Below are 27,135 nucleotides of genomic sequence, written 5' to 3' on the forward strand. Positions count from 1 at the left end.
GGGGTTTTACAATGTATCAGGATCCTGTCAGGTGTGCATGGGGTTTCACAGTGTATCAGGATCCTGCCAGGTGTGTATGGGGTTTCACAGTGTATCAGGATCCTGCCAGGTGTGTATGAGGTTTCACAGTATTTCAGGATCCTGTCAGGTGTGCATGAGGTTTCACAGTGCATCAGGATCCTGCCAGGTGTGTCTGGTGTTTCACAGTGTATCAGGATCCTGCCAGGTGTGTATGGGGTTTCACAGTGTATCAGGATCCTGCCAGGTGTGTATGGGGTTTCACAGTGTATCAGGATCCTGCCAGCAGTGTCTGGGGTTTCACAGTGTATCAGGATCCTGCCAGGTGTGTATGGAGTTTCACAGTGTATCAGGATCCTGCCAGGTGTGTATGGGATATCACAGTGTATCAGGATCCTGCCAGATGTGTCTGGGGTTTCACAGTGTATCAGGATCCTGCCAGAAGTGTATGGGGTTTCACAGTGTATCAGGATCCTGCCAGGTGTGTCTGGGGTTTCACAGTGTGTCAGGATCCTGCCAGGTGTGTATGAGATATCACAGTGTATCAGGATCCTGCCAGGTGTGTCTGGGGTTTTACAGTGTATCAGGATCCTGCCAGGTGTGTATGGGATATCACAGTGTATCAGGATCCTGCCAGGTGTGTCTGGGGTTTCACAGTGTATCAGGATCCTGCCAGGTGTGTATGGGGTTTCACAGTGTAACAGGATCCTGCCAGGTGTGTATGGGATATCACAGTGTATCAGGATCCGGCCAGGTGTGTCTGGGGTTTCACAGTGTATCAGGATCCTGCCAGGTGTGTATGAGGTTTCACAGTGTATCAGGATCCTGCCAGGTGTGTATGGGGTTTCACAGTATATCAGGATCCTGCCAGGTGTGTATGGGGTTTCACAGTGTATCAGGATCCTGTCAGTTGTGTATGGGGTTTCACAGTGTATCAGGATCCTGCCAGGTGTGAATGGGGTTTCACAGTGTATCAGGATCCTGCCAGGTGTGTATGGGATATCACAGTGTATCAGGATCCTGTCAGGTGTGTATGGGGTTTCACAGTGTATCAGGATCCTGCCAGGTGTGTCTGGGGTTTCACAGTGTATCAGGATCCTGCCAGGTGTGTATGGGTTTCACAGTGTATCAGGATCCTGTCAGGTGTGTATGGGGTTTCACAGTGTATCAGGATCCTGCCAGGTGTGTCTGGGGTTTCACAGTGTATCAGGATCCTGCCAGGTGTGTCTGGGGGTTTACAGTGTATCAGGATCCTGCCAGGTGTGTATGGGGTTTCACAGTGTATCAGGATCCTGCCAGGTGTGTATGTGGTTTCACAGTGTATCAGGATACTGCCAGGCGTTTATGGGGTTTCACAGTGTATCAGGATCCTGCCAGGTGTGTATGGGATATCACAGTGTATCAGGATCCTGTCAGGTGTGTATGGGGTTTCACAGTGTATCAGGATCCTGCCAGGTGTGTATGAGGTTTCACAGTGTATCAGGATCCTGCCAGGTGTGTCTGGGGTTTCACAGTGTATCAGGATCCTGCCAGGTGTGTATGAGGTTTCACAGTGTATCAGGATCCTGCCAGGTGTGTACGGGGTTTCACAGTGTATCAGGATCCTGCCAGGTGTGTCTGGGGTTTCACAGTGTATCAGGATCCTGCCAGGTGTGTATGGGGTTTCACAGTGTATCAGGATCCTGCCACGCGTGTATGGGTTTTCACAGTGTATCAGGATCCTGTCAGGTGTGTCTGGGGTTTTACAATGTATCAGGATCCTGTCAGGTGTGCATGGGGTTTCACAGTGTATCAGGATCCTGCCAGGTGTGTATGGGGTTTCACAGTGTATCAGGATCCTGCCAGGTGTGTATGAGGTTTCACAGTATTTCAGGATCCTGTCAGGTGTGTATGAGGTTTCACAGTGCATCAGGATCCTGCCAGGTGTGTCTGGTGTTTCACAGTGTATCAGGATCCTGCCAGGTGTGTATGGGGTTTCACAGTGTATCAGGATCCTGCCAGGTGTGTATGGGGTTTCACAGTGTATCAGGATCCTGCCAGCAGTGTCTGGGGTTTCACAGTGTATCAGGATCCTGCCAGGTGTGTATGGAGTTTCACAGTGTATCAGGATCCTGCCAGGTGTGTATGGGATATCACAGTGTATCAGGATCCTGCCAGATGTGTCTGGGGTTTCACAGTGTATCAGGATCCTGCCAGAAGTGTATGGGGTTTCACAGTGTATCAGGATCCTGCCAGGTGTGTCTGGGGTTTCACAGTGTGTCAGGATCCTGCCAGGTGTGTATGAGATATCACAGTGTATCAGGATCCTGCCAGGTGTGTCTGGGGTTTTACAGTGTATCAGGATCCTGCCAGGTGTGTATGGGATATCACAGTGTATCAGGATCCTGCCAGGTGTGTCTGGGGTTTCACAGTGTATCAGGATCCTGCCAGGTGTGTATGGGGTTTCACAGTGTAACAGGATCCTGCCAGGTGTGTATGGGATATCAAAGTGTATCAGGATCCTGCCAGGTGTGTCTGGGGTTTCACAGTGTATCAGGATCCTGCCAGGTGTGTATGAGGTTTCACAGTGTATCAGGATCCTGCCAGGTGTGTATGGGGTTTCACAGTGTATCAGGATCCTGCCAGGTGTGTATGGGGTTTCACAGTGTATCAGGATCCTGTCAGGTGTGTATGGGGTTTCACAGTGTATCAGGATCCTGCCAGGTGTGAATGGGGTTTCACAGTGTATCAGGATCCTGCCAGGTGTGTATGGGATATCACAGTGTATCAGGATCCTGTCAGGTGTGTATGGGGTTTCACAGTGTATCAGGATCCTGCCAGGTGTGTCTGGGGTTTCACAGTGTATCAGGATCCTGCCAGGTGTGTATGGGTTTCACAGTGTATCAGGATCCTTTCAGGTGTGTATGGGGTTTCACAGTGTATCAGGATCCTGCCAGGTGTGTCTGGGGTTTCACAGTGTATCAGGATCCTGCCAGGTGTGTCTGGGGGTTTACAGTGTATCAGGATCCTGCCAGGTGTGTATGGGGTTTCACAGTGTATCAGGATCCTGCCAGGTGTGTATGTGGTTTCACAGTGTATCAGGATACTGCCAGGCGTTTATGGGGTTTCACAGTGTATCAGGATCCTGCCAGGTGTGTATGGGATATCACAGTGTATCAGGATCCTGTCAGGTGTGTATGGGGTTTCACAGTGTATCAGGATCCTGCCAGGCGTTTTTGGGGTATCAGGATCCTGCCAGGTGTTTATGGGGTATCAGGATCCTGCCAGGTGATTGTGGGCATCAGGATCCTGCCAGGTGTGTATGGGATTTCAGTGTATCAGGATCCTGCCAGATGAGTAAAAGGCTTCAGAAGTGATGCCCATCTGCAACTGTATTGAGTGAAATAAAGGCAATTCCACATATTTACAACTTCCATCAGACTTGAGTCTATGCAGAATCACAAGGATTGCTGACAAATTTGAGGAATGTTCAATCCTGCGCCCACATTCTTTGAATTTGATTCCCAGATTCTAACAAACGTTTGCAGTCAAAAATTCTGATTCTCAAAAGTGAAATAAACGGTTTGAAATCTCCGTATCATCACTTACCTTTCAGGTGACCGGATACTTCGAATAAATCTTGTGCGATATTCATATATTCAAATGGCTCAGAACCTGTTTAAATTATTTAGATTTCATGAAATCAGATTTGTGTAATATTACAGTAAATTCTGCCGTGTTTAAATCTGAAGTTGAATTCAGTGTGTGATTTTACCGTACCACATTCCAGTATTTCTTTCAGTATTTTGTCCAACTTTGGTACTCCGTGACGCATTTTCACAAAGGATTCCCACATCACCCTTCGGACCCGAGAGCCTTTCTCCATCACCAGATTTAGGAGAAGTTTGGAACTGTCCGCCCTGTTTCCCTTCTCTGTGATTTCAATGATCTTCTGTAAAGAATAATAATGATTACATTGAGAAGGGGAGTGAAAGACACACATGGAGAATGAGAAGGAAAGTATCTGCTCAATGATGATTAGAATTAGAATATTACAGCGCAGTACAGGCCCTTCGGCCCTCGATGTTGCGCCGATCATCTGACCTACACTATTCCATTTACATCCATATGTCTATCCAATGACCACTTAAATGCCCTTAAAGTTGGCGAGTCTACTACTGTTGCAGGCAGGGCGTTCCACGCCCCTACTACTCTCTGCGTAAAGAAACTACCTCTGACATCTGTCCTATATCTTTCACCCCTCAACTTAAAGCTATGTCCCCTCGTGTTTGCCATCCTCATCTGAGGAAAAAGACTCTCACTATCCACCCTATCTAACCCTCTGATTATCTTGTATGTCTCTATTAAGTCACCTCTCCTCCTCCTTCTCTCTAACGAAAACAACCCCAAGTCCCTCAGCCTTTCCTCGTAAGACCTTCCTTCCATACCAGGCAACATCCTAGTAAATCTCCTCTGCACCCTTTCCAAAGCTTCGACATCCTTCCTATAATGCGGTGACCAGAACTGCACGCAATACTCCAGGTGCGGCCTCACCAGAGTTTTGTACAGCTGCATCATGACCCCGTGGCTCTGAAACTCGATCCCCCTACTAATAAAGGCTAACACACCATATGCCTTCTTAACAGCCCTATTAACCTGGGTAGCAACTTTCAGGGATTTATGTACCTGGATACCAAGATCTCTCTGCTCATCTACACTACCAAGAATCTTCCCATTAGCCCAGTACTCTGCATTGCTGTTACTCCTTCCAAAGTGAATCACCTCACACTTCTCCGCATTAAACTCCATTTGCCATCTCTCAGCCCAGCTCTGCAGCCTATCTATGTCCCTCTGTACCCTACAACACCCTTCGACACTATCCACAACTCCACCGACCTTCGTGTCATCCGCAAATTTACTAACCCACCCTTCTACACCCTCATCCAGGTCGTTTATAAAAATGACAAACAGCAGTGGCCCCAAAACAGAACCTTGCGGTACACCACTAGTAACTAAACTCCAGGATGAACATTTGCCATCAACCACCACCCTCTGTCTTCTTTCAGCTAGCCAATTTCTGATCCAAAGCTCTAAATCACCTTCAACCCCATACTTGCGTATTTTCTGCAATAGCCTACCGTGGGGAACTTTATCAAACGCCTTACTGAAATCCATATACACCACATCCACGGCTTTACCCTCATCCACCTGTTTGGTCACCTTCTCGAAAAACTCAATAAGGTTTGTGAGGCACGACCTACCTTTCACAAAACCGTGCTGACTATCGCAAATGAACTTATTCTTTTCAAGATGATTATAAATCCTGTCTCTTATAACCTTTTCCAACATTTTACCCACAACTGAAGTAAGGCTCACAGGTCTATAAATACCAGGGCTGTCTCTACTCCCCTTCTTGAACAAGGGGACAACATTTGCTATCCTCCAGTCCTCCGGCACTACTCCTGTCGACAATGACGACTTAAAGATCAACAACAACGGCTCTGCAATCTCCTCCCTGGCTTCCCAGAGAATCCTAGGATAAATCCCATCTGGCCCAGGGGACTTATCTATTTTCACTCTTTCCAAAATTGCTAACACCTCCTCCTTGTGAATCTCAATCCCATCTAGCCTAGTAGGCTGTATCTCAGTAATCTCCTCGGCAACATTTTCTTTCTCTACTGTAAATACTGACGAAAAATATTCATTTAACGCTTCCCCTATCTCCTCTGATTCCGCACACAACTTCCCACTACTATCCTTGATTGGCCCTGTTCTAACTCTTATCATTCGTTTATTCCTGATATACCTATAGAAAGCCTTAGGGTTTTCTTTGATCCTATCCGCCAATGACTTCTCGTGTCCTCTCCTTGCTCTTCTTAGCCCTCCCTTTAGATCCTTCCTGGCTAGCTTGTAACTCCCAAGCGCCCTAACTGAGCCTTCACGTCTCATCCTAACATAAGCCGCCCTCTTCCTCTTGACAAGCGCTTCAACTTCTTGAGTAAACCACGGCTCCCTTGCTCGACAACTTCCTCCCTGCCTGACAGGTACATACTTATCAAGGACACGCATTAGCTGCTCCTTGAATAAGCTCCACATTTCGTTTGTGCCCATCCCCTGCAGTTTCCTTCCCCATCCTACACATCCTAAATCTTGCCTAATCGCGTCATAATTTCCTTTCCCCCAGCTATAATTCTTGCCCTGCGGTATATACCTGTCCCTGTCCATCGCTAAGGTAAACCTAACCGAATTGTGATCACTATCGCCAAAGTGCTCACCTACATCTAAATCGAACACCTGGCCGGGTTCATTACCCAGTACCAAATCCAATGTGGCATCGCCCCTGGTTGGCCTGTCCACATACTGTGTCAGAAAACCCTCCTGCACACACTGGACAAAAACAGACCCATCTAAAGTACCCAGTGGTTTTCAGCACAGAAAGCAGTCACTGGGTTGGGTACTGATCCATTCTGATCATGAGCAGAATATTCTAGAAACATCTTAGGAACATGGGAACAGGAGGAGGCCATTCACTCCTCGAGGCTGCTCCACAATTCAATCAGATCATGGCTGATCTGTACCCTAACTCCATCCACCCACTTTGGCTCCATATCCCTTAATACCCTGGGTTAACAATAATCCATCAATCTCTGATCTTGATTCAGTCATTAATGGAAATCAATTAGATGGAACCAAAATAGAAATCAGAAGAGTTGTTCCAGGAGAGAGAGGAATCACTGAGAATCTGCAGCAATTTTAATGGGATTAGGTTTCTCTGTCCTTCAGTGTCCAACATGACATCAGATACTGACTGACAAAATGATCCACTTGTTTCTCACACTTCCTTCCTGTTGTCACACTTTCTGATTTACTCAGAAATAAAAGACCAGAGAATCAGAACTCAAGTCACAGGGAAGGGTTGATTCTGAAGTGAGGGAAGCAGCGAGAAAACTGTCTGAGAAATGACCAACGACGAATCGAAATAACCACTGTTGATTTATCGTTCAGGAGGGGCAACCAATAATAATGAAAATCCAATCACTTGTCCCTCACTAATTATACATTTGATTCCCAGTATTTTACATGCCCACTGTTGGTGGAAACCTCGACTGGGAGAACATATTGAGCAATGGGGCTTGTGTAGTCAGGACTTTCATCAACAGCTTAGCTCTGTATAGCGGCTTTCATGAAGGTTGTCATAAAACCTAATGTCCTTTATAATAAAAGCAAAATACTGCGGATGCTGGAAATCTGAAATAAAAACAAGAAATGCTGGAACCACTCAGCAGGTCTGGCAGCATCTGTGGAAAGAGAAGCAGAGTTAACGTTTCGGGTCAGTGACCCTTCTTCAGAACTGACAAATATTAGAAAAGTCACAGGTTATAAGCAAGTGAGGTCGGGGTGGGACAAGAGATAACAAAGGAGGTGCAGATTGGACCAGGCCACATAGCTGACCAAAAGGTCACGGAGCAAAGGCAAACAATATGTTAATATTGTTTAATAATATGTTAATGGTGTGTTGAAAGACAAAGCATTAGTACAGATTAGGTGTTAATATACTGAATATTGAACAGCAGCAAGTGCAAACCTGAAAAAAAAACAGTGGGTAAGCAAACTGAACAAACTAAGATGAAATGAAATAAATGCAAAAAAAAATTGTAAAAAATGTAAAAAAATGAATGTAAAATAAGGAAGAAAAAATAACTAAAAATGAAAGTAAAATGGGGGGCTGTCATGCTCTGAAATTATTGAACTCAGTGTTCAGTCCGGCAGGCTGTAGTGTGCCTAATCGGTAAATGAGATGCTGTTCCTCGAGCTTGCATTGATGTTCACTGGAACACTGCAGCAATCCCAGGACAGAGATGTGAGCATGAGAGCAGGGGGGAGTATTGAAATTGCAAGCAACCGGAAGCTCAGGGTCCTGCTTGCGGACTGAGCAGAGATGTTCCGCAAAGTGGTCAGCCAGTCTGCGCTTGGTCTCCCCAATGTAGAGGAGACCACACTGTGAGCAGCGAATGCAGTATACTACATTGAAAGAAGTACAAGTAAATCGCTGCTTCACCTGGAAGGAGTATTTGGGGCCTGGGATAGTGAGGAGAGAGGAGGTAAATGGGCAGGTATTACACCTCCTGCGATTGCAGGGGAAGGTGCCGTGGGACGGGGACGAGGTGGTGGGGGTAATGGAGGAGTGGACCAGGGTGTCACGGAGGGAATGATCCCTTCGGAATGTTGACAGGGGAAGGGAGGGGAAGATGCAACTGGTAGTGGCATCACGCTGGAGGTGGCAGAAATGGCGGAGGATGATCCTTTGGATATGGAGGCTGATGGGGTGAAAAGTGAGGACAAGGGGAACCCTGTCACGGTTCTGGGAGGGAGGGGAAGGGGTGAGGGTAGAGGTGTTGGGAATGGGTCGGACACGGTTGAGGGCCCTGTCAACCACAGTGGGGGGAAATCCTCGGTTGAGGAAAAAGGAGGTCATATCAGAAGCACCGTCATGGAAGGTAGCATCATCAAAGCAGATGCGTCGGAGACGGAGAAACTGGGAGAATAGAATGGAGTCCTTACAGGAGGTAGGGTGTGAAGAAGTGTAGTCGAGGTAGCTGTGGGAGTCGGTGGGCTTATAATGGATATTAGTAGACAACCTATCCCCAGAGATGGAGACAGAGAAGTCGAGGAAGGGAAGGGAAGTGTCAGAGATGGACCATGTAAAGGTGAGAGAAGGTGGAAATTGGAAGCAAAGTTGATAAAGGTTTCCAGTTCGGGTGCAGGAAACGGCACCGATACAGTCATCAATGTACCGGAAAAAGAGTTGGGGGAGGGGGCCTGAGTAGGACTGGAACAAAGAACGCTCGACATATCCCACAAAAAGACAGGCATAACTAGGACCCATGCGGGTACCCATAGCGACACCTTCTACTTGAAGGAAGTGCGTGGAGTTGAAGGAGAAGTTGTTCAATGTGAGAACAAGTTCAGCCAGGCGGAGGAGGGTGGTGGTGGATGGGGACTGGTTGGGCCTCTGTTCCAGGAAGAAGCGGAGAGCCCTCAAACCATCCTGGTGGGGGATGGAGGTGTAGAGCGATTGGACGTCCATAGTAAAGAGGCGGCGTTTGGGACCATGAAACTGGAAATTGTCAAAATGACGTAGGGCGTCAGAAGAGTCCTTTGTGTCTGGCCTCTACATGACTTCAGTCCTTCAAGAATGCGGTCGCTGCTGAAATGGCCTAACTCCCTCGATAAAGGTGGATATATTAGAATAAAACAGATTCGGCCACTTAGTTTTCACCTCAGCATCAGATTTGGACATGATGAAGGAAAACGGAGGCCAGTCGCCCTGTAACATCTCATTAACATCTGGGACTTGTGCAAAAACGGGGAGAGATGCACCACACGTTACTCAACAGTGTGAGAAAGGGCAGGACTGGGTGTTATATATTCCTGGATACAAGGTGTTCAGGAAAGAGAGTAAAGCAAGAAAAGGGAGAGGAATGGAGGTATTTATTAAGGAGAACATTGCAGTGCTGGAGAGAGAGGATATCCCTGAGGGGTCAAGGATGGAATCTGTTCGGCTGGAGATAAGGAACAAAGAAAGTGCAATTGCTTTGCTTGATGTAGACTATAGGACCCAACGAGCAGGAAAGGATGAAAAGGAACAAATTTGTAATGAAATTACAGAGAGATGCAAGAATTATAGGATAGTTACAAAGGGGGATTTTAATTGTACAAATATAGACTGGGATATTGGAAGTGTAAAGGGCAGAGAGGGGCAAGAGTTCCTAGAGTGTGTTCAGGAAAATTTTCTACAGCAGTAGGTTTCCAGTCCAAGGAGAAAGGAGACCCTGCTAGAACAGGTTCCTGGGAATGAGGTGGGCCAAGTGGATCAAATATAAGCAGCAGTACGTTTAGGGGACAGTGATCATTGTATCATCAGGCCTAGGTTGGTAGAATAAAGAACAATCTGTGGTCCTGTGTTTGTGGCTTCATTGGTAGTTCTCTTGCCTCTGATTCAAAAGGTTGGGGGTTCAACTCTCACTCCAGGCACTCACTCCAGTGCAGTACCGAGGGAGTGTTGCACTGTCAGAGGTGTCGTCTTTCAGATGTCGTGTTAAACTGAGGCTCTGGCCAATATTTAGGGCGGCGCAGTGGTTAGCACTGCAGCCTCACAGCTCCAGCGACCCGGGTTCAGTTCTGGGTACTGCCTGTGTGGAGTTTGCAAGTTCTCCCTGTGTCTGCATTGGTTTCCGCCGGGTGCTCCGGTTTCCTCCCACAGCCACAGACTTGCAGGTTGATAGGTAAATTAGCCATTGGAAATTGTTCCTCGTGTCGGTAGGTGGTAGGAGAATGGTCGGGATGTGGTAGAGAATATGGGATTAATGTAGGATTAGTGTAAATGGGTGGTTGTTGGACGGCACAGACTCGGTGGGCCGAAGGGCCTGTTTCAGTGCTGTATCTCTAAATAAAATTTAAAAATCTCGAATCAGAATAATTAACTGGGGTAAAGCCAACTTCAATGGGGTAAGAATGTACCTGGGACGAATAAATTGGAATCAAAGGCTGGCAGAAAGAACAGCAGCTGAACAATGGGCTACCTTCAAAGAAGAGATAGTTTGGACACAGTCAAGGTATCTATGCCTTGAAGCATAAAGGTAGGGCAAATAAATCCAGAGCTGCCTGGATGTTAAAAGAGATAGAGATGAAGAAGCAGAAGTGTGTTTATGACAGATATGAGATAAATAATACAATAGAGAACCAGGCTGAACATAGAAGGTTCAGAGGGAAAGTGAAAAAGCGAACAAGAGAAGCAAATAGAGAGTATGAAAAGAGACTGGCAGCTGACATAAAATGGAATCCCAAAGTCTTCTTTTGGCATATAAATGGTAAAAGGGTGGTCAAAGGTCAAGTAGGGCCGATTGGCGACCAATAGGGGGATTTACGCAAGGAGGCATGGGGAATAGTTGAGGTATTAAATGAATACTTTGCATCTGACTTTACCAAGGAAGATATTGCTGCCCAGACCACCATGGAAGAGGATGTAATTAATACACTAAAAGGATTTAAAATTGATAAGGAGGAGGTATTACATAGGTTGTCTATACTTAAAGTTGATAAAGCTCCAGGGACAGATGAGATGCATCAAAGAATACTGCAGGAAGTGAGAGTGGAAATTGCAGAGGCCAAATTTTTCTGTCTTCCTCAGACTCAGGGGTGGTGCCAAAGTACTGGAGAGTGTTATGAAAGTGCCACTGTGTTTTGTTAAATATATTTTTTAATGATTCATTTTTTTAAAGATTGAAGCAATGTTAAACTTTGGGGTTTTCAAAATGGGTCATTTAAAGGCCACTTGACTGTGAAAAGCTGTCCCCAGGAATGTTTTTTAAAAGGGGCACAGAGTGGTCTTGTGAGGAAACAAGTCTTTCCAGGAAACCACCTGACTTCCAGCAACAACAAGCCTTCCTGGAAACCACCTGACTTCCAACTCAATAAACAAGAGAACTTTGAACACCTGCAGAAGTTGCTGACAAAGAAGTGACAGGTCAAGATTGATGGAGGTCAACTCATGTTGTCGGTTTCGCTTTTGAATTGGTGTTGAACTGTATAAAAAGGAAGAGAACTTCCAAGGAGAGAAGAGAATTCCTAAGGAAGGAGGAGAAGACCACAACCCAGCTCAACTTTCCAGCACCTCTCTGAAAGACCCGGAAATGTCCACGATGTCAACTCATCTCGTCTCCTGTCTTGGAAGAAAAGCCTGCTAAATTAATTCTCAATGTTGCCTGAAAAAAACTGCTCAGAAAGATCCCAGCGACGTATCTACGTGCACTGGGAGGCTGGCCTGTACGTCCATTTTGGAACACAACAAATGTCATCTGTTTTTGTTCACGAATGAACAGGTATTCAGTGTAAGTGGCCTTCTTTTGCAACAGAGCTGTGAACAACAGGCCCTTTTATTTTTCCGGTACAGAGAAAGAGAGAGAGAAAGAGACAGACAGAGAGACAGACAGAGTGAATGAGTGAGGTGAGTGAGTGAGTGAGAGATAGAGAGGGGCTAAGGTCAAAAGGGAACTTTCATATTTCAATCTATGTGTTTATGCTTTACTTCATTACTGGTTAACACTCGTTTTATAATAAACTGATAACTTTGTTGTTTATTAAAGAAACCTGGTTGGTTTGTTTCACTCTGGGATAAAAATAGAGTCTATAATTGACCATATCAGTAAGTGGGAACACATTTCAATATATGTTGTGACCCATGGAGAAGTGGAACTAGAATAAACTGTGCACTCCTCCCACCTCGGTCGTAACAGGAGTTGCAAATGTTACATCTCAGTTCAAAAAATGATGTAAATGAAAGGCCAGTCAGTTTATCTTCAGTGGTGGGGAAACTCCGAGAAACAATAATTCAAGACCAAATTAAGTCACATAGACAAATACAGGTTAATTAAGGAAAGCCAACACGGATTTCTTCAGAGAAAATCATGTTTAACTAAGTTGCTGGAGTTTTTTGAAGAGATAACAGAGAGAGTTGATGAGGGAAATGTAGTTGATGTGGTGTAAATGGACTCCCAGAATGTATTTGAAATGATGCTGCACAAGCGACTTGAGACAAATTATGGCTCATGGAATAAAAGGGACAGTAGCATGAATATGAAATTAGTTGAGTGACAGGAAACAGGGGGTAGTGGTTAATGGATGTTCTTCAGGCTGGAGGAAGGTTTGTAGTGGGGATCCCCAGGGATAAATATTGGGACCCTTGCTTTTCCTGTTACAAATTAATGACTTAGACCTTGATGTACAGGGCACAGGGCTGGGCAGACAAATGGCAGATGAAGTTCAATGTGGAGAAATGTGAAGTGATTCATTTTGATAGGAAGAACACGGAGAGACAATATAACAAAGGGTACAACTCTAAAGAGATGAAAGAGGAAAGAGCAGAGGGACCTGGGGGTATATGTGCATAAGTCATTGAATGTGACAGGACAGGTTGTGAGAGCGGTTAATAAAGAACACAGTATCTTGGACTTTATTAATAGGGGCATAGAGTACAAGAGCAAGGAGGTTATGCTGAACTTATACAAGACACCAGTTCAGCCTCAGCTGGAGTACTGCGTCCAGTTCTGGGTATTGCACCTTGGGAATGATGTGAAGGTGTCAGACAGGGTGCAGAAAAGATTCACGAGAATGGTTCCAGGGATGAGGAACTTCAGTTATGAAGACAGATTGGAGAAGTTGGGACTGTTTTCTTTGGAGAAGAGAAGGTTGAGTGGAGATTTGATAGTGGTATTCAAAATCATGAGGGTTCGAGACAGAGTGGATATGGGAAAACTGTTCCCACTCATGAAAAGATTGAGAACGAGAGGACACAGATTTAAAGTGATTTGCAAAAGAAGCAAAATGACACGAGGAAAAACTTCTTCATGTAGCGAGTGGTTAGGATCTGGAATGTACTGCTTGAGAGGGTGGTGGAGGCAGGTTCAACTGAAGCATTCAAAAGGGAATTAGACTGTTATCTGAAAAGGAAGAATGTGCAGGATAATGGGGAGAAGGTGGAGGAATGGCACTGGGTGAATTGCTCATTCAGAGAGCTGGTGCAGACACCTTCTGAACTGTAACAATTCTGTGATTCTGTGAAGTTATACTCATAAAATCACATTTATTGGCCAACGTCCCAGACTCCTTCAACAGCATCCCTGGGTAGGTTCTGTTGCACTGGCAATGGGGCACAGTGGAATACACTCGGCTGGGTCTGACCCTGAGAATCTACCACACTGACTGCAGACCCAATGTAGTCTCATGAATTCAGTAAAACTAGAGCATGGAAATCTCCTGCTAATTACAACCTGTCACCCTCCGGAACTGAAGACTCAGTTCTGTTCCATATTGAAATGCACATGGAGGATGCACTGAGGATAGAAAGTGCACAGAACCTAGGCTAGGTGGGGAATTTAAATGTTCAGTTTCCAACCAATTTGATTCACTTCACAGATCAACAAGAAATGGTTGAGCACACTGGACCAAGCAAAGGTTATTGGTTTAGAAGAATGAGAGGTGATCTCATTCAAACATACAGAATTCTTACAGGGTTCGAAAGGGTAGATGCAGGAAGGATATTTCCCCTGGCTGGGGAGTCTATAATCAGGGGACACAGTCTCAGAATAAAGGGCAGGCCATTTAGGACTGAGATGAGGAGGAATTTCTTCACTCAGAGGGTGGTGAATCTTTGGAATTCTCTGCCCCAGAGGGCTGTGGAGGTTCAGTCATTGAGGATGTTCAAGACTGAGATTGATAGATTTCTACATATTGAAAACATCAAGGGATATGGGGATAGTGCAGGAAAATGGTGTTGAAGTAGATCAGCCATGATCTCATTGAATGGAGGAGTGGGCTCAAAGGGCTGAATGGCCTACTTCTGCTCCTGTTTCTTAGGTTATGTTCCTTTATGCACCTCATTCCTCTTTTCTACTTCTATATGCTGGTGCCGATCCACCTAACAAAATAGTCCTGTTCAGGTGCAACCCATCCCTTTTGAATATGTGCCCCCTGGCCTAGAACTGGTCCCAATGGCCCAAGAATCTAAAGCCCTCCCTCCTGCACCATACCTCAAGTCACACATTGATGCTCCTTACCCTCCTACTTCGACTCTCTGTCTCCAATAAGGGACAGTCTAACCACTTTCCTGCCTCATTCAATGACATTACCATCTCCAGCCACCACTGGTAAGGCAAAGAACTATGTGCTGGGTGAGTTCACAGAGGCCAGTGTAAGAGGGAACAGAGAATTCCAGTGGCACCAGAGGTTTACAGGGATAGAGCAGTTTACAGAGAATAGGGAAGGACAAGACAATGAAGGTATTTAAATTGGAAATGGGGAATTTTAAATTGGAGTCAGAAATAAAAACTGAAAATACTGAGCAGGTCAAGCAGCATCTGTGGAGACAGAAACAGAGTTAACATTTCAGATCAATGACCTTTCATTTGAACTGGAGTCATTAGCGAATCAGAAACCACAATAAGTGAGTGAGCAAACGAGTGGTAGCTGAGCAGGACGTGGGCAGGACAGGGTACAGGCAGCAGAGTTTTAGATGAACTGAAGTTCACAGAATGTGACAGTCGGGAGGCTGGTCAGGGAATTATTTAAATAATCGAGTTTAATGACTTAGACACGGATGATGGTTTAATCAGCAGATGGGCTGAGATAGGAGTTGAGTCAGACAATATAATGGAGACAGCAGTGTAGACCCAGTAAAAACACATATAGTAAAAGCACATCAGAACTTAGTTGAAACAAAGGGACTCGTCACACAACAATGAACAGTGTGTAAAAGCATAGGGGGGCTGGGTAGAAAGGGGCCACAGCACACAGATAGCCGAGGAATTGTAGACAGCATTGAAAAAACATATTGATGATCCAATACACTGTCCTTGCACATAACAGATAAACATGGACACCAGATATAATTAGACTCATAGTAGACAATGGGAAACTGTAAAATGTTGAACAGGTTCTCACTGAGCCAAATAAGGAATTATCATTCTGTCATTATACCAGATCCCTATGAGTAAGTGAGAGGGGAGGGTCTTGGAAATAAGATTTAATCCCTGACTGAAACTGGGAAAGGCACGAGAACCCCAGGGAAGAACACTCGAGAAGATACCCCTGAGCCAAGGGCTCAGAGAAGAGAAGAGCAGCCGCAAGTCCGAGACTGATCACCTCGTGCCTTGGCGGGTAGTATTCTGTGCAAGTAGTGAGAGCTTGTACTTTGATGATTTAGTGTGTGAATAAAATATTGATATCCCTTTCACCAATCAGATTCCGTGGATTCTTTAAGAGTAAGCGCGTATTAGGCACAGCAGCAGTATGGTGCATTTATGATGTGGAGGATATGGGATCGAAAGCTCAGTTCAAGGCACATAGAATAATTGTATCATAGACTGTTAGACAGGAGGCCATTCGTCTATCATGTCAGTGCCAGCTCTCCGCAAGAGCAACTCACCTACTCCCACTTCCTGGCCTTTTCTCCGAAGTCCTGCAAATTTTTTCTCTTCATCTCTTCAGATAATTATTCAATTCTCTTTTGAAAGCCTCAATTGAATCTGCCTCAACCACACTCTCAGACAGTGTATTCCAGATCTAACCACTCACTGCATAAAAAAACTTCTTCCTCATGTCACTGTTGTTTCTTTTACCAATCACCTTCAATCAGTGTCCTCTGGTTCTCGATCCTCTGCCAACAGGAGTAATTTCTCCCTATCTACTCTGTCCAGACCCCTCATGATTTTGAACAATCTCCTCTCAACCTTCTCTTCTCGAAGCAGAACATCTCCACCTTCTCCAATCAATCCACCTAAATGAAGTTCCTCGTAACGGCCTGCTTGGGTCTGCAAATGAAACCCGACCCGAGCCCAACAGCACTACATCCGAGCCGAGCCCGACCTGGCCCGAGCTCTTTCATTTTTCCCGCGCCTGACCCAACCACCGGAATATAATCAAATTTATTGAAGATGTTGTGCTCTACTTTCGATGGAATCACTCATTGCAGACTAGTGCGGAGTGTTTCCCGCCTTCACGTCCTGGCTGTCACTGTGTCTGACCCAGCCCAACCCGACCCGAACGCTAGACCCGGAACAGCGACCCGACCCAACCCGAACCCAACACATGTCATCCGGTCCTGTCGGGTTCGGGTTGGGTAGCCATGCTCTAGTTCCTCATCCCTGGAACCATTCTCCTGAATCTTCTCTGCACCCTCTTTAATGCCTTCACATTCTCTAAAGGGTGGTGCCCAGAACAGGACACAATATCCAGGTGAGTCTGGACCAGTGTTTTATACAGGTTTATCATAACTGCCTTGTTTTTGTACTATATGCCCCTAATTATAAAGCCCAGGATCCCGTATGCTTTGTGAACCCCTTTCTCAACTGCCCTGCCACCTTCAATTATTTCTGCACATATACCCCAGGTCCTTCTGCTCCTGCACCTCATTTAGAATTTCACTCTTTATTTTATATTGTCTCTCCTCATTCTTTCTATCAAAATGTATCACTTCATTCTTCACTGCATTAAATTTCATCTGTTACTTGTCCACCCATTCCCCCAGCCTGTCTACGTCCACTTGAAGTTCACTGCTCTCTGCATAGTTCACAATACTTTCAATAAAAGCAAAATACTGCAGATGCTGGAAATCTGAAATAAAACCAAGAAATGCTGGAAATACTCAGCGGGTCTGGCAGTATCTGTGGAAAGAGAAGCAGAGTTAACGTTTTAGGTCAGTGACCCTTCTTCAGAACTGGCAAATATTAGAAATGTAAAAGGCTATAAGCAATTAAAGCGGGGGTGGGGTAAGAGATAACAAAGGAGAAGGTGTAGGTAGGACAAGGTCACAGAATAGCTGACAAGAATGTTGTGGAGCAAAGGCAAACAATATGTTAATGGTGTGTTGAAAAACAAAGCATTAGTAGGGATAGGGCGTTAACGGACTGAAAATTGAACAGTCACAAGCACAAACATGAAAAAAACAGTGGGTAAGCAAACTGAACAAACTATGAAATAAAATAAACACAAAAAAAAGGAAAAAGAAAAAATAATAACAAATAATAAAAGTAACAAAGGGGATGCATCATGCTCTGAAATTATTGAGCTCAATGTTCAGTCCAGCAGGCTGTAGTGTGCCTAATCGGTAAATGAGATGCTGTTCCTTGAGCTTGTGTTGATGTTCACTGGAACACTGCAGCAATCCCCAGGACAGAGATGTGAGCATGAGAGCAGGGGTGAGTGTTGAAATGGCACGCAACCAGAAGCTCGGGGTCCTGCTTGCGGACTGAGCGGAGGTGTTCTGCAAAGCGGTCACCCAGTCTGCGTTTGGTCTCCCCAATGTAGAGGAGACTACACTGTCAGCAGCGAATACAGTATACTACATTGAAAGAAGTACAAGTAAATCGCTGCTTCACCTGAAAGGAGTGTTTGGGGCCCGGGATAGTGAGGAGAGAGAAGGTAAATGGGCAGGTATTACACTACGACGTTCTGGTCAGCAATTCTGTGACCTTGTCCTATCTGCACTTTCTCCTTTGCTATCTCTTGCCTCACCCCAGCTTTACTTGCTTATAACCTTTCACATTTTTAATATTTGCCAGTTCTGAAGGGGGGGTCACTGACCTGAAACGTTAACTCTGCTTGTCTCTCCACAGATGCTGCCAGACCTGCTGAGTATTTCCAGCAATTCTTGTTTTTATTTCAGAATACTTTCAAGTTTTCTGTCATCCACAAATTTTGAATTTGTGTCCTGTACACCCTACACTAGGTCATCAAGAAAAGCACTGGTACCAACACCGACCCCTGGAGAACCCCACTATATAACCTCCTCCAGTCCGAGGAAATAGGATGCAGAGTTGATGAACATTTAGGTGCAGCCTCAAACAATGGTCGTGGAGGGAGATAGAAAGAAGTAGCAAGAAAACAAAGTTTGTGTTAAAAGATGACAATGTCATAAGTCATCACAACATTTAATTTGAGGAAAATTCAAAACGAATAAATAGCGAAAGAACAATGAGACGGATTTTGTGATCAGTGATGATGACTGCACCAGTCATTCATCACACTGGCACTTGCCCATCAACATTTTGTAGGCATCTGTGCAAGATGTTCTTCTCAGTCAAAACACGCAAACCCATCTACAAAGCATCTGGGACCCATGGGAACAGGAAAATATATTAAATCCTTAACCAGTCAGATTGAAAATTTATTACTCAAGAGTCTGAAGCAGAAAGTGTCAATTTGGATATTTAATTCAATGTCAAACCAGGTACAGAAAGCACAATAACAAGAGGGAAAGAATAATCAGATCAGGAGAGAGGGAAAAGAGACAGCAGGAAAAAGTAAAATTAATTAAAATGCATTGATTTTCTTTCATCTCCAACAATAATTTAAATTTGAAGGAACGAGACTCCACAATTGTAAAAGTTATTTTTCCATGCCAGAGAGGTTGTTTGGCAGTAATTAAGATTTATCACTCTGCTAAAAATTTACTTACACTGGAATGAACAAGCTGTAACATTTTATCTGACCAATTTAATGTGTAGCTATTTGGTATTTCAGCAATTTCACACAGTTCAATGGTAAATCACCAATGAAGCTTTTGGAGGAGCACGGTGTGTCAGACAGAAACTGTGAGATTTCTGTGTTTAATGGGGCATGTGCAGCCGCTGAAAGTTAATGTCCAATTTAATGTTAATAATGACAAGCTCTGTTAGCCTCACTGTTATTTCTACTGCAAAATCCGGCCACTTATAAAAACATTAAACTACAAAATTTTATCTCCCAGTCATGCTTTCCATAACCAAAATGGAGCAGAAGTCAATCTATTTATCTGAAAATAACAGACAGAATATGTTCAATTTCCTGATGTTCCTCCAGGGTGTGGTGTTTCACAGCAAGAGCACAGGGCCAGGAAATTTCCTCCGTCTGTTTTTAAGACACGCTATTTATAGGAAGTAAAAGCATCGGGGAAAGAAAAACTGACATGCAGATTGACTAGGATGCTGTTAATGAGGAATGTGGAATTAATGTTACAGTGAGGGATTTGAGAACTTTGGGCTCATTCCACTCGAGGGTGAGCAGATTAAGTGAGGAGTTGCTGCAGGTCTTCAGATTCTGAAGAGTTATGATGAAATAAATAGATGATAGTTTCCACTGATTGGCCAAAGAGCAAATATTTAACTCAATTTGATGCATTCAGGTTGAATTTGGAAAAATGGAAATTGGAAAAAATATTGGAAAAAAAATTGGAAAAATACACACAATGTGGTTAAAAACATCATTCACTCCCAATAACAATTGTGGAAGCAAGTGGGCAAATGTTTATTAAGGAGAATTCTGTTGGTGTGTGGAAAAGTAGGAAAACTAGAGTATGGGGAGTGATCATAAAATTGGGACCAGATTGAGTGGATAAATGGGTGGTAAACAGATGCTTGAGATTAGACTAGTTTTTCAACTTGTGCAGGTGGTAGCAGATCGATCGTCCATTATATACCCGGTCTGATTTTCATTCCCATTTACTTCTCTTCCATTAAAAGGAACTAACAGAACATTACAGACTGTTTGTATGGAATTTTCTAAAGTGCTCTTCCGGGGAGTGACCCTCCACAGCAAGTTCTACTGTCCAGATTGTGCCTGCACTGAAGTTGGAATTGGTGATGTGTGGGGGAGAATAAACCCTGCACAACATCAGGTTTTCAATCCCCATCGCTGGCTTCTGGTTAGTTTCCCTGTTTGGGTCTCACATTTTATCCATTTGAAGATTTTTGTTTTTGTTCTTGAAATGCCGGTAATACCCGCTGGGTATTTTCACCTCTTCATATCATTGTTTCAGATTCATAATATGTTCAGGTTTATCCATTTCTTTCCTGTTTAACCTGTTTCTCTTCTGTAACATTCTATGATTGTAAAATCTGATATCCTGTTAGTTCTGTGGTGTTGAAATAATCCAAACTCATTCTGTGTCCCTCTCACTTACCCGATGTTCTTGTCCACTGAAATGTCTCTCATATGTTAACAATGAACTGACTCCGTCCACTCCTTCTTCAATCGCCTGTTCTAGTCTGTCCCGGTAGAATTTTGTCAATTTGAACAACTGGTAATCGTCGTAATTTGTGAAGAAATCATTGATGGTGGAGTTCGGATCTGTGAACACAAATGGAGAAAACTAAACACATTATCGACATTCTATCCAGAATGTGACATTTCCTCTTATAACAAACGGCTACAACCTTCACTGAGACAAACATCTTCTGAAAACCCAGATATACCACATGTGCTAGATTCTATAACTCTCAACAAAGATGTCTCTTAATGTGTTCGGATATTGTGCTCATGAATGGAAAATAATGTTTACTTTGGATTGATACTTACATACTTATAAACATTCTACACATGGGTAGGGTAAATGCTCAATATTCACAAACCCTTCAGGGAAAAGTATTGAAGAAATTGGAGAAAGTGATTGGGGATTCTAGTTGTAGCTGACAGGTGATAAGGGGTGTGGGTGGTTCTCACTCTTTACCTTCCAACTGACTGAAAATGTGTTTGGTTAAAGTGATGTGCTAGTGCTCTGAGTGTCTCTTGGTCAAATAAACAGACAAGTGACAGGTTTTCTCATAGGTTTAAAACAGAATATTAAATACTTATTTTTTCACTATTCCCAAAATGGCTGTAACCTTATTCATGTCCACATTCACTCACACATTTATGCAGAGGGATAGATAGATAGAGAGGTAAAGGGGTAAGTAGCTCAAAGTGAGGTTGGTGTTCGTGGTTTACAGTAACCCTGTTAGAACTTCTCGAGTGGATGGGCTTTTTTTTTTGAAGTTGCAGGCCTGGGTTGCTTGTCAACTTGAGCTTGTTGAGATGTTTGTAAGGATTTCTGGTGATTATGATTTCAGACTTGAGTTGATGGTCACTTTAAACTCTGTGTTGTGTTGCAGCAGGGTTTGTCCTCCTTGGCTGGGTTGCTTTCGAAGGTGTCAGCTGGATGATTTGTTGAGATCTCTGTCTCTCTGCAGAGGGCTGGCTTTAGAAGGTAAAAATCTCTCACAATTCAAAAATGTCTCTTGATGGTTCAGGATGAGTGTAATTGACACCTCTTAGCTTGGAATACATCTACTGTTTGATCCTCAATGCAAAAGTGATTTTTTTTTTTATACAAGTCTTAAATTTGAGTTCTACATTTTCAATTGAGGGAGGGAGGAAGGACGGAATGGGGGTCACACGACTGCACACATGATACTCATACCTCAATTTTCCAACTGCTACAGCTGGCATTAACAGCCATTTCTTGTTTAAGTGTTTCAGATCATCCCCTTCTTTGAATGAGGCACAATTATACTTAAAATTCCTTTTGCACCTAAATGTAGCCCCAGAATTTGATTTAAACCTGGTTCTGTGAATTCTCTCTTGTCTTTAAGTCCGAGTTATGTGTTGTCAAACAGAATTGGTTTTACTCTAGCATCTGTAGTACTTTGGGAACTTTAATATCAAACATGTCATTGTTTTTGAGGTTTTGCCTAAAGAGTAATTCAATTTTGACTCCTGAGTCCTTGAAGTGATCATTTTTTTTCAGGCGGATGCAGGGACCTCTTTTCTGAGCCAAGGTTTGTAATATGAAAATTTCTGTTACTGCATTGTTCTTGGCTGGTGGCAAGAGATACTGTCTGTGCAGACTTTAACCCCTTAACTGCTGTTTCCACAACACATGGATTCAGTAGCTCAAACTCCAGCATATCGATAACTCTTATCTCCAGGTTAATAAATTGATTTTTAGCCCCAGTGAAGCATAGGGATTCTCCTCCTGCACTTTGTCCTTAGTGGATTCTAATCGCTGGGTTTCATTAGCTTTGGATTTAGAAACTGATTGTTTGATTCTTCAGTGGGCAAATCCACACTGACCTCGCTCCTAGTTTTCTTATGCCTTTCACAAATCCTGTTTACCTCAGGAAATTTTACATTCCCTTTTCCTTTACCATTATGCAAAAAGTTCTTGTAGCTAACCTGATCTTGTGCGATACTGGAACACATGCTCACAACTTGTATAACAATAGTCACTGGCTTGACTGCAGTGTCCAATCTACCCTAACAGGCCCAGATTTTCCACAGTAGTAACCTAGTGGTTTATCATCTTGGTTCCTTCTTTTAATCGTTGAAGACTGATCTGTTTTTCCTTCCCTTCTCTCCTTTTCTCAAGCCCATTTCTGCTTCTACATCCATCTCATTTCTCCCTGACCTGTAAGAGTTACTGGTTTATTCTGAATTTAAGGTCTGTGTGTTAATTTATAATCGGTCATTTTTGCTGTATCTCTCACCGTTAATTCTTTGTTCTTCAATTTGGGTTCTTATATTAGTTGGCACGTTACTTTTAAATTCTTCCAGAAAAATCACTTCTGTCAAATTTTCACGAGAGTTTTAGCCTGAGAGATTGATAGCCAAATGTTTAATTCTTTCAAATTCAATGCAAGTCCGGGCAGGTCTCTCCCAAACATTTCAAAACTGTTACCGACAGGCTTCAGGGACTAACTTGTACACATTCAGAATTGCTGTTTTAGTTTGTTCATAATCGAGACAGCTTTCTTCTGATAACAGAGAAAAAGCTCAACGAGCTCATTGAATTTTGGCACGAACCATGAGTGTCTCAAAACATCAAAGTATTGTTCCGAATTGGGGATAAGGTTTGAGTGGCTGGTGACATTCTCACCTTGTGCTGGCAGCCTGTTTAACTCAAACTTTCTCACCTCTCTTTCTTTCTGCAATTGTATTTACTCCCTTTTCAACTGAAACTCTATTTCCTCTTTTTCTTTCTGAAACTACATCTCCTCTTTTCAACTGAATTTTAGCGAGGAGAATTTTCTCAGACTCCAGTTCAATGCTTTTTTTTTCCCTTCTGGTTCACGGGTAAATTTAAAATAGCTAGATGGACTCTTCAGTATTTCAGGTTTCTTTTCTTTTTTCTTTTGGGCCTCCTTATCTCGAGAGACAATGGGTAAGCGCCTGGAGGTGGTCAGTGGTTTGTGAAGCAGCGCCTGGAGTGGCTATAAAGGCCAATTCTAGAGTGACAGGCTTTCCACAGGTGCTGCAGAGAAATTTGTTTGTCGGGGCTGTTACACAGTTGGCTCGCCCCTTGCGCCTCTGTCTTTTTTCCTGCCAACTACTAAGTCTCTTCGACTCGCCACATTTTAGCCCTGTCTTTATGGCTGCCCGCCAGCTCTGGCGAACGCTGGCAACTGACTCCCATGACTTGTGATCAATGTCACAGGATTTCATGTCGCGTTTGCAGACGTCTTTAAAGCGGAGACATGGACGGCCGGTGGGTCTGATACCAGTGACGAACTCGCTGTACAATGTGTCTTTGGGGATCCTGCCATCTTCCATGCGGCTCACATGGCCAAGCCATCTCAAGCGCCGCTGACTCAGTAGTGTGTACAAGCTGGGGATGTTGGCCGCCTCGAGGACTTCTGTGTTGGAGATACGGTCCTGCCACCTGATGCCAAGTATTCTCCGGAGGCAGCGAAGAAGGAATGAATTGAGACATCACTCTTGGTTGACATATGTTGTCCAGGCCTCGCTGCCATAGAGCAAGGTACTGAGGACACAGGCCTGATACACTCGGACTTTTGTGTTCCGTGTCAGTGCGCCATTTTCCCACACTCTCTTGGCCAGTCTGGACATAGCAGTGGAAGCCTTTCCCATGTGCTTGTTGATTTCTGCATCTGGAGACAGGTTACTGGTGATATTTGAGCCTAGGTAGGTGAACTCTTAAACCACTTCCAGAGCGTGGTCGCCAATATTGATGGATGGAGCATTTCTGATGTCCTGCCCCATGATGTTCGTTTTCTTGAGGCTGATGGTTAGGCCAAATTCATTGCAGGCAGCCGCAAACCTGTCGATGAGACTCTGCAGGCACTCATCAGTGTGAGATGTTAAAGCAGCATCGTCAGCAAAGAGGAGTTCCCTGATGAGGACTTTCCGTACTTTGGACTTCGCTCTTAGACGGGCAAGGTTGAACAACCTGCCCCCTGATCTTGCGTGGAGGAAAATTCCTTCTTCAGAGGACTTGAACGCATGTGAAAGCAGCAGGGAGAAGAAAATCCCAAACAGTGTGGGTGCGAGAACACAGCCCTGTTTCACGCCACTCAGGATAGGAAAGGGCTCTGATGAGGAGCCACCATGTTGAATTGTGCCTTTCATATTGTCATGGAATGAGGTGATGATACTTAGTAGCTTTGGTGGACATCCGATCTTTTCCAGTAGTCTGAAGAGACCACGTCTGCTGACGAGGTCAAAGGCTTTGGTGAGATCAATGAAAGCAATGTAGAGGGGCATCTATTGTTCGCGGCATTTCTCCTGTATCTGACGAAGGGAGAACAGCATGTCAACAGTTGATCTCTCTGCACGAAAGCCACACTGTGCCTCAGGGTAGACGTGCTCGGCCAGCTTCTGGAGCCTGTTCAGAGCGGCTCGAGCAAAGACTTTCCCCACTATGCTGAGCAGGGAAATTCCACGGTCGTTGTTGCAGTCACCGCGGTCACCTTTGTTTTTATACAGGGTGATGATATTGGCATCGCGCATGTCCTGGGGTACTGCACCCTCGTCCCAGCACAGGCATAGCAGTTCATGTAGTGCTGACAGTGTAGCTGGCTTGGCACTCTTGATTATTTCAGAGGTAATGCTGTCCTTCCCAGGGGCTTTTCCGCTGGCTAGAGAATCAATGGCATCACTGAGTTCCGATTTGGTTGGCTGTATGTCCAGCTCATCCATGACTGGTAGAGGCTGGGCTGCATTGAGGGCAGTCTCAGTGACAGCATTCTCCCTGGAGTATAGTTCTAGGTAGTGCTCAACCCAGCGGTCCATTTGCTTGTGTTGGTCAGTGATTATGTCCCCTGATTTAGATTTGAGGGGGGCGATCTTCTTGATGGTTGGCCCAAGAGCTCTCTTCATGCCATCATACATTCCTCTGATGTTTCTGGTGTCTGAGGCCAGCTGCATATGACTGCAGAGGTGTTGCCAGTAGTCGTTTGCGCAACGCCTGGCTGTTCTTTGTGCAGTGCTTCTGGCTGCTTTAAGTGCTGCGGATGTTAAATCGCTGGGGGCTTTCTTGCAGTTCAACAGTGCAGTGCGTTTAGCGGCTATGACAGGTTCCAGCTCTTAATTATGAGATTGAAACCAGTCTGCATTTCTCTTCGCACTTTTGCCGCAGGTGGTCAAAGCTGACTCATAGATGGCGTCTCTGATGTGGGCCCATGTGGTCTCAGCATCCCCTGTGGGAGTGTTTTGAAGGGCTGTTACAAGTGAATTTAGAAATTTTTGTAACAGCTGTGGGTGAGAAATTCTGCTCGTGTTGATGCGCGGGTGGCCCTTCTGCTTGGAATGATGCAACTTCTTTGGTCTGAGTCTAACCTTGCTGCACACCAGGGAGTGGTCGGTGTCGCAGTCCGCACTGTGGAAGCTGTGTGTGATCTGAACACTGTTTAAGGCGGCTCGCCTTGTGACAATGAGGTCTAGCTGGTGCCAACGACGCGATCTTGGGTGCCTCCATGAAACCTGGTGACAGGGTTTAGTGTGAAAGAACGAGTTGGTGATGCAGAGGTTATGATAGGAACACAACACAAACAGTCTCTGCCCGTTCTCATTCATCCTTCCAACGCCATAACGCCCAAGGTAGGAGGGCCATGAGTCAAGGTCGGCCCCAACCCTGGCATTAAAGTCCCCCAGCAGGAATAGGTGTTCGGTGTTGGGGATGCTGCTAATGATGTTATGGAGTTGCTCGTAGAACTGGTCTTTAGCTTCAGGTGGGCAGCAGTCTGTTGGAGCATAGATGCTAAGTAGGTGTACTGGACCAGAGGTGGTGAGCAGTCGGATGGACAGTATGCATTCCGAGCCATTTGAGGGAGGCTCTATCATGCTGAGCAAGGAGTTTCTGATGGCGAAGCCCACTCCATGCTGTCTTGGTTCTTCAGGATCCCTGCTCTGCCAGAAGAAGGTGTCGTCTTGCTCTGCTAGAGATCCACTAGCGGGGAGGCGAGTCTCCTGAAGTGCTGCAATGTCTACATTGAGTCTACTGAGCTCGTTGTTAATGATGGCGGTCTTCCGAGAATCGTTGATTTGTGTAAGGTCTTCCGACAGGCCAGGACACATAGTTCTGACGTTCCAGCTTGCAAAGCGAAGGGCTGGTACCTTCTTTCCTTTTTTCATGCAGTTTGGTGTGGTGTATCAGTCCACCTTTCGGGCAATGACCCTGAGTTCCAAGCACCCACTGAAGCAGGTAGACTGTGGCGGGACAGAACTTTATTGACCGGGGGCTGCCCGGTTTGAGGCGGGCGGTAGCTATCCAGTGAGGTGCAATGACCTCTCCCACCGACAAAGGCAACCCGTGACGCCCAGTTTCTACGCCAATTTATCTGGACTTATAACCCGTAACTGCTGCCTTCCATGTTGTGTCAGTCGCTATGAGGCAACTTTGGAGTGACCTCTCCATGGCGCATGCCTGGGCAAATTTATGGAGGTTGAGAGTTGCCCAGTCGTCAAAACCCCCCTCTCGGCCTTTGTGGTGGAGTCCAAAGGAGTGCAGGGCACGACGTTTGGCACCGGTATGACTGCAGGAACTGCCGGAAA

General features: G+C 44.9%; 1 protein-coding gene across 1 annotated transcript in view; it reads right to left on the minus strand.

Annotated features, from left to right (window-relative positions):
- Positions 1-27,135, minus strand: part of LOC137345173 (NACHT, LRR and PYD domains-containing protein 3-like) — a 113,544-nt gene that overhangs the window by 77,726 nt on the left and 8,683 nt on the right. Inside the window, exons 2-4 of the mRNA XM_068008638.1 lie at positions 20,492-20,658; positions 3,778-3,949; positions 3,607-3,672 (exon numbers count right to left, since the gene is read on the minus strand). Of these exons, the coding sequence (XP_067864739.1) occupies positions 3,607-3,672; positions 3,778-3,949; positions 20,492-20,658 (405 nt within the window). The remainder of the gene's footprint in view (positions 1-3,606; positions 3,673-3,777; positions 3,950-20,491; positions 20,659-27,135) is intronic.

This window comes from Heterodontus francisci, chromosome 28 (assembly GCF_036365525.1).
Source record: "Heterodontus francisci isolate sHetFra1 chromosome 28, sHetFra1.hap1, whole genome shotgun sequence".
Taxonomy (NCBI): Eukaryota; Metazoa; Chordata; class Chondrichthyes; order Heterodontiformes; family Heterodontidae; genus Heterodontus; species Heterodontus francisci.